Source organism: Fulmarus glacialis, unplaced genomic scaffold, assembly GCF_000690835.1.
Source record: "Fulmarus glacialis isolate BGI_N327 unplaced genomic scaffold, ASM69083v1 Scaffold45972, whole genome shotgun sequence".
Taxonomy (NCBI): Eukaryota; Metazoa; Chordata; class Aves; order Procellariiformes; family Procellariidae; genus Fulmarus; species Fulmarus glacialis.
In genome coordinates this window covers 136-7,550 of record NW_009196774.1, presented here as the reverse complement: position 1 = coordinate 7,550, position 7,415 = coordinate 136, and the positions used below count along the sequence as shown (strand labels likewise).

The 7,415-nt window shown below is 37.1% G+C and overlaps 1 protein-coding gene across 1 annotated transcript; it reads right to left on the bottom strand.

Moving 5' to 3' along the window:
- Positions 1 to 426: 426 nt before the first annotated feature.
- LOC104070489 (chromosome unknown open reading frame, human C9orf64) lies at positions 427 to 6,764 on the bottom strand (the record flags this gene model as incomplete). The annotated part of the gene is made up of 3 exons (XM_009572317.1): positions 427 to 731; positions 1,975 to 2,170; positions 6,505 to 6,764. Coding segments are annotated over 3 exons (689 nt in total), but the record flags the coding sequence as incomplete, so codon positions are not given.
- Between the last annotated feature and the right edge of the window lie 651 nt (positions 6,765 to 7,415).

Sequence of the window (7,415 nt, the reverse complement as noted above, 5' to 3'; positions counted from 1 at the left end):
GCTCCCCCCCCCGCCCGCCGGGGGCCGACGCCGGCGTTTGCTCACGCTCCGCCCCCTCCAATGAAAAAGGAGATATGCCCCAGGCGCTTTAAGTCACTGCACCGTTTATTTAACGAAGGCAATACCTCATCTCTCGCCAAGCTCGCTGCAGGCAGGCGGGACAGGGCACCTGGGGCACGGCACGGACAGACAGGTCCGCGGGCACACCTGCGTGTGCGTATACACACGTGCGCGTGCAGATGCGCGTACGTGCGCAGATGCGGAACTCAAAGCAGGAGAAACAAGCCCTGAAGTAACATGGATTGTCCAGCAAAGTTTACACTATTAATTCCAGTCGCGGCGAGTGAAAGATTCAGAGGGAAAGGAAAAAAAAAAAAAGAAAGAGTTGTTAACACATCATCCAAAAATGAGCATTTGAGCCAGTTGCAAATTAGTGTATGACAAGAATACTTGCAATTCAAAAGATAATGCATCGATACAATAGCTATCGGACTGGTCTTAGTAATATATACACCGTACGCGGTGAAACGGAGTATCTTTCATCTCTTCCCTGTGATCCCTGGCATAGTCCCAGAGATGATAATCGAGTAAAACCGCATTGATCTTTCCACGCATGTCCTGACCCTTCTTCTCATAGAGCTCCAGCAGGTGCTTACAAATCAACGCACAACACCAAATAGAACAGCCACGGATCTCCACCTCCTCCTTATCTCCAGACTGGAAAATTGTTCCTGCAGGAGACAAGAGACAGCAATCCAATTATGTTCAAGAGACAGAAGCCCCACGCCTGAATTTGCTGTTTTTTCCCCCGCAACATTTATTCTATTCTAGGACTGCAGTTCTCATGACTTACACTACAACTGCTAACAATGTTGCTATACATTTTCTAAGGATTGCTTTAATTTTACCGTATGCACTTGTAAGTTTATCTCCCATTCAATTAAAACAACATTCTGAGAGAGTGGTTTAAGAAAAGAACAGGTGTTTGGGTTATACGGCACACTACATGATTATTTCTTTGCTTGTGGAGACAAAAAGGATAGTCAAACATAATTCTGAGATGGTATATTTTCTGCCAGAATAATTCTAATATTTAAAAATTAAAAAAAAAACAAACAAAAAACCATATATATAAAAATATAAAGGGATCCATTGTTTGAATGACTTGGATGGGAATGTCCTTATTAGGATTCACGGAAAACAAATTGTCTACACTATCTATTTAATATATAGATATAGGCATATATATATATTCAGCCATTCTATTAAGATCCATGGATGATTGCATTCATCTGTTTATCTTGCTGTGTGATTTTAAAATTGCATAATAGCAGTCCTACCTCTAAGTATAGTCATTTTACAGTGGAAGAGGGATTGGTTTATGTTTTTATTCACTGAAGTTCATAGTTAATAACTACTGGAAGATAGAATCGTGCTTAAAAACGAGACTCTAGTCTTACACAATTAACTTCATTTAAAGAAATCTTTTTTTTTTTTAATGGATGCTTATAATATTACCTTGCTTGCCACTAGCAGTTCAGTACAGTAAAGAGGAACCCTCATGCTTTTACATCATGTTTGAACTAATAAAGGAATTGTTGCTTCTTTTATCTAAGCCTCAAAAATCACAACTATACTCATGCTGAAAAGTGGCAACAGCAGCCCTTTAGAAACTCAGCGATCAACTGGCTTAGAGTCTCCTTAATCCTTCCCTTATCAATGTTTAACCCAAGGAACAGTTAGATCTTTATAAAAATGTAACCTTAAGATCTCATTCAAGATCACTGTTAGAGAGTAAGTTCCTTCCTGTTACCTCATCACTACACAAGAAGTCCTTGTTCTCTGGAGCAAAAAAAAAACCAACCAAAAAACCCACATAACCCTTATATGGACAAAACATTACATTTTAAAAGTAGCTTTAGTCTACAACATCAAGAGGTAAGATTACTTGATATTAGTAAAGGAGGAACAAACCTTCACGTAGTTTCTTCATTAGTTCTTCGGAATACTTCATTGCTTTTAAGTGAACAAGAACTTGAGGAATTCTGTAGTCAGCAAATATAGTCAGACTAGAAATGTCGTCAAAAGAGCCATCTCCTTTGCCTTCTAATACACTCCATGTATCAGCCACAAGTATTTGTGCCCGTTTGTAGAAAGACACCTTTTTTTTCTAATGGAAGACATTTACGAATTATTTAAGTGCCTGAAACATCAATAAATGCAGCTAATGACACATACATAGAGAGACAGGTAAGAGTTACATTGTTCTATGAACTATAAACTACCCTTTGGTTAAGCAAACATATTCGTTAACTAAAACAGAATAAAAGTGCGACACTCTTAAACACCTTAAAATCTAAACAATATCAAACCACAAACAAGTACCATATGGAATACTCATAAATAAATTGAAATAGAAGAAAAACATAGTACAAGTCACTGCAGTGGAATAAAAATTGTTTAGATTCCTCTTGGATCTCAGAACACATTCATGTTGGTTTACTTCCACTTGGCAAACACTGTAGTTGGAGTCCAGCAAACACTAACTCTTTCAGAAACCCTAGAGTTCATCCAACCTTTCATTTCGAGGAGAGAACCATAAAAAGCATGTATTGGAGTAGACAATTAAAACATTTTGTTAATCAATTTATCCGTAATGTTAAGGAAAAAAAATTCTAGTGAAAACTTTAATGAATGCTCCTGTGTTCTGTAGTGTATCTTGCTAGTTAAGGAGGAGGGAGGAAAATTAATTCCAGTAGAAGGAGTATTCACAAATACGAGATTTTCTTAGATACTATGCATGGTTCTATTTTTCTCATAAACTTCTTTGCTGGTGCTAATCCTGCAAAAATTTACATGCTTTTGTGACTACTCACAAGGGGAAAAACTAAAGATATGCTACTATCTGTATGCTGTTGAGGTTTTCACTCTATGCTGCACACAACGTGTGAATGTAAATCCGCATCTTTAAGAAAAAAGGTATTGGTGGGTTATGGTTTTTTCCTCCCTTTATAGTTAGATGAGATTTTCGACTTCTGGCAACATGTGCTAAACAACAATATGTAACTGGAATGGTTCATCTGAAATACAAATAGGTGGGGATTGGAGTTATTTCCCATTTTATTCTGCCACTCTTCATATCACCACAATTTACAAATCGCATTTTTTAAGCTAATTTAGTTTTACTTTATTGCCAAAATGCTACTATTCCTGAGAGCAAAGCATACTTTTTGTCATCAAATGCTATTCTTCACTGATAATGTGGTGTGCAACTACATTTCACAGAACAATTTCTGCAAACATCCTGAAAACTCCTTCCTTCCCTATGGTTCATTCCATACTTGACATAGATGCACATACTTCTAGAGAACATACACAATTTTGTATGTTAAATAATAGAACACCACTTGAAACATTGCAACAGGAAGCAAATAATTAATAGACCAAATCCCATTATAGCTCCTGCTGCCCCAAAGCTAACGGAAACCAAGGACATCGCTCTCTTATATCACTAAGATTTTTCCAATATAGTAAAGAACTGATTGTCTCCAGCACCACACCATTTTGCAAGAGCAGAGGAAGGGAGCATTCAAATGGAACTTTTCATCTCATGCTGCAATTTCATTTGGAAGAAAAACACTGTCTGGGACTTGTCACTGAGCAGATGAATTTATAATTTCATTGTTTCAATTATTGTTAATTTTTATGCTGCGCAGAGCTTCTGAAGTTTATGTAAAATTCTCAACATGAAAAAGACTATTAAGCATTTGCAGTAAATTTTCCCACCATTCTTTTCAACAGAAAGCAAGGAAAGCATTAGGGGGATGATATTATGTCTCAAAGATAGCATCATTTGTCCAAAAATGGAACATTTTACCAGATGGCAATACAACTACACTTCTTTTTTTTTCTTGCAACACCCTCACTTTCCAGGAAAAACTACCACATATAGCAACACTTGTGTCTCCTCTCCACTACAATGATCCAGTATCAAGAGACATAACTAATTATGACCTACTGATATTAAAAGAAAGAAGGTGTTGGCAAGGAGCAAAATGTGATAGCACAGCTAGTTAAAAAAAGCAAAGAATAGGAGGATCATGAGAATTTTACAACCTCGGTCCCAGGTGATGGGAAATAAAAGATAAATACATGCAACACCCATGACTGAAAGCTCAGAAAGACTCCACTGTGTCTACACCAGAACATGAAAACCCTGATATGCAAGTATAACATAGTCCAGTATTTAAACTTCTGTCAAGATTCAAATTCAGCACAGCATCTAATATGAACTATCCACCCAAGGACAAAAAGGTTTCGGGGATTTTTGTTTTAGTTTGCAATTCACTTTTCAGAAGCAAAAGAACATTGGCAACTTCTATAATTACATTCAGTAATGTGTAATTATGAAAAAAAAAAATTGTGTATGTGTTTGGAAAAAAATGTACCCAAAGAATTGTGTTAATTTTAGAAGTACCCCTAGAAAGTCAGAACGCAGGAGAGCTGTAATAGTCTGTGATAGTATGATTCTACTGTAGAATTTATTTTATAATCATATACATTTCTATTATGGAGAGTTACTGAAAAACACTGGTTTGCTATTGGATATCTCACCATCTTTTCAGTTCCCTCCTAATCCTTTACTGAAGGCAAAGTCTTACTTGCAAGAGCTCAACCTGCTGCGATAGAAATGATATAGAAATGATGTTGATATTGTGATCCATGTCACCTCGCGTTTGGTGCTAACACTGATTTTTTTTTTTTTTTTTTTAAAAAAAGTAGGGTGTAAACTTGGTCTACATTATTTCACCCACCTTCAAAATATACACCTTGCTTAGTGAAAGCAGAAAAGCAGCTTCCATATTCATGCAACAGGCTTTACTACTATGTCAGTGCTTACGGTCTGGGATCATTTTTGGAACATCTTTTCATTCTGTAGTCTGCTGCTGCTTTTAGGGAGGCTTGCTTTATAAAGCACTCAGCATCATCTCATGAAAGACATTACGTCAATGAATACAGTCACTATAAAGATAAGAAAATACTCTATTTATCACTTTACTTGGAAAATATTTCCTTTTTGATCATAAATATAATAAAAAAATTACTTTATCTGTAAAAAAAATCCCAATAAATTAAACAAGTAGCTTCAAAGATTAGTTAGAAAGAACCTCTGATTTTTCACGTAAACATATCTTACTTCATAGCAGGAGACAAAGGAAAATAAAACTATGCCACCTACTTAAGGGCAGATTTAAGTAATAAATGCAATAGGTTCAAAGCTCCAGTGACTGGTGTTCCAGGGAGTTACCTCGAAAAGACTGCGCAGACTATTAGTACAGGCTGCACTGTCACTAGAATAAAGTCTTTTGGACATAATGATGTAACAGCTGAATACTACTGCAGATGGAACTGACCACAGCAGCAGCTACATATGTCACTGACACTAAATAAAGATCATGCCTGTATAGGCAAAACCAGAGACAGAGAAAATAGCAGGTAGTCTCTGTTTACCTCCCATCAGTTTCTTTCAGGAAAACGGCTCCAAAAAGGTTCAGTATACTGTCAACCCTGCCAAATGAATGGGTTAATTCTGGCCTGTAGTAATTTGTGCAACGCCTGTTGAATCAACCAACAACAGTTATAGTGCAGATTTTCACAATTCTACCAGAGTTTCATTTCCTTCATTAGCTGTGGAGATCCTCAAGGTAAAAGAAGAAAGAGAGATAGGGGAGAGGGGGGTTGATAGCAATTCAAGGAAAAAAAAAAAGGGGGGGGGCAAGATTCTGATTTTTCAAGCAGAAATTATCTCAAATATTACGCATTTGTAAGGAGTACAAAGGAGTTCGTGATCTAATTGGGAACTTGGAGTGTATCAAAATAAATTACAACAAAGTGATGAAAATAGAGACAGCATATGAAAAAAAAAAAGGCTCTCCTCTGGGGAAAAAGGCGACTCTTGCCACTAGAAATTCCTGACTAGTTAAGGGCTTAAGACAATCAAGATTCTTTTACTGCTGGTAAATTGTGTGATTTTGTTTTCAGAGGTTGAGACTGACAGAGAAATGGAATCTCAATACTTTTAGCCCAGCTTAACAAAAAAGTATACTGTGGTCCAAGAGTATTATTTAAAAAACCTTCTTCCCTATCTTTATGACTCATAGCACTTTACATAATTAAGATCAACTGCTTCAAAGTCTGATTCTCCTTTCATTATACAGACCAATATCTTCATGGATTTAAGGCAAAAATAATAAAACAACAGTAATTTTCCTTCTTATTTCCCTTGAATTTTACTTTTGAACACACCGAGTCCACAGAAAAGTTTCTGTTGACCTTCCACTTCCTGGATTAAAAACCCCAACAATTCACAAATATTAGATCAATTCTGAACTGACTACCCTCTCAGAAGAATTTACACAGACAACCTCAGAGCTATCTTTTAAAGTTACAATCAGTAAGGAGTAAATTCTTATCATAAGAAATTCAGTGTTAGAACTAGCTTACCTCAAATACAGCTTCATCTCTGTAAGAAGGAAAATTTTCCAGTACTAGACGTAGTAGTTTCTGAGCACTTTTCTCACTCATTTTAACACAGGTGAGGAAAGAGCCTCCAAACTTCTCTAACAGAACTGTTCCGCTTTCATTCAGCACCTGATGTCTTTCTTCAATCAAAGGTATGGGCACTTCTGTGTCAGAGCGAAACACATGCCTAACTTGGTCAAGCGTCATGGTGGCAAAATACGATGCACTGGTGATAGGTATTCCTTCAGAAAAGTGAAAATAAGAAGTTTAGGTTATCATAACATATCCTAAGACCTAATGCTGTGGCCTGCTACAGATGAGAGCGTTTATATGGTAGGATCTAAAGAGTCCATCAACTCTTAAAATCAACTGAGTGTTCAGCGATAATCGCACTCACATGGCTGCTTAAAACTAAGTTTGTGTTTGCACATGGTGCCTCCTTCTACAGATAACAACTTCCAACGTGCAACCACGGAACCTTTCTTACTTTTTTTTTACACATCAATTTTTCCCAACTGCTTAGTCTTCATCTTTGGAGCGTGGTGTTTACATAGCACACTGGCAAATACAGTTAGTACAGTCAGCATAGGCCTGTTTTCCCTTAGCTCCTAATCACGTTGTGCATGTACAAAAAGCACCTCAAAGCAAACCTTCCCTTAATTTACAAACAAACATGTAGGAAATTAATTAAAACTTCCATCTATACCTACAAATAGATTTTCTTCTCATGACAGCAACAGAAGTGACCGCTAAAATACTGGTTTTGGAGGCATATGGGGTTTCAGACTTACTGGAGCCGCTTTGGTACCAGATCAGTCCAGAGGAGTCCCAGGGCAGGCCTCGTTTACTCACGTGTCACGGAAACACGCAATTTATCTTAAGAACAGACGTGA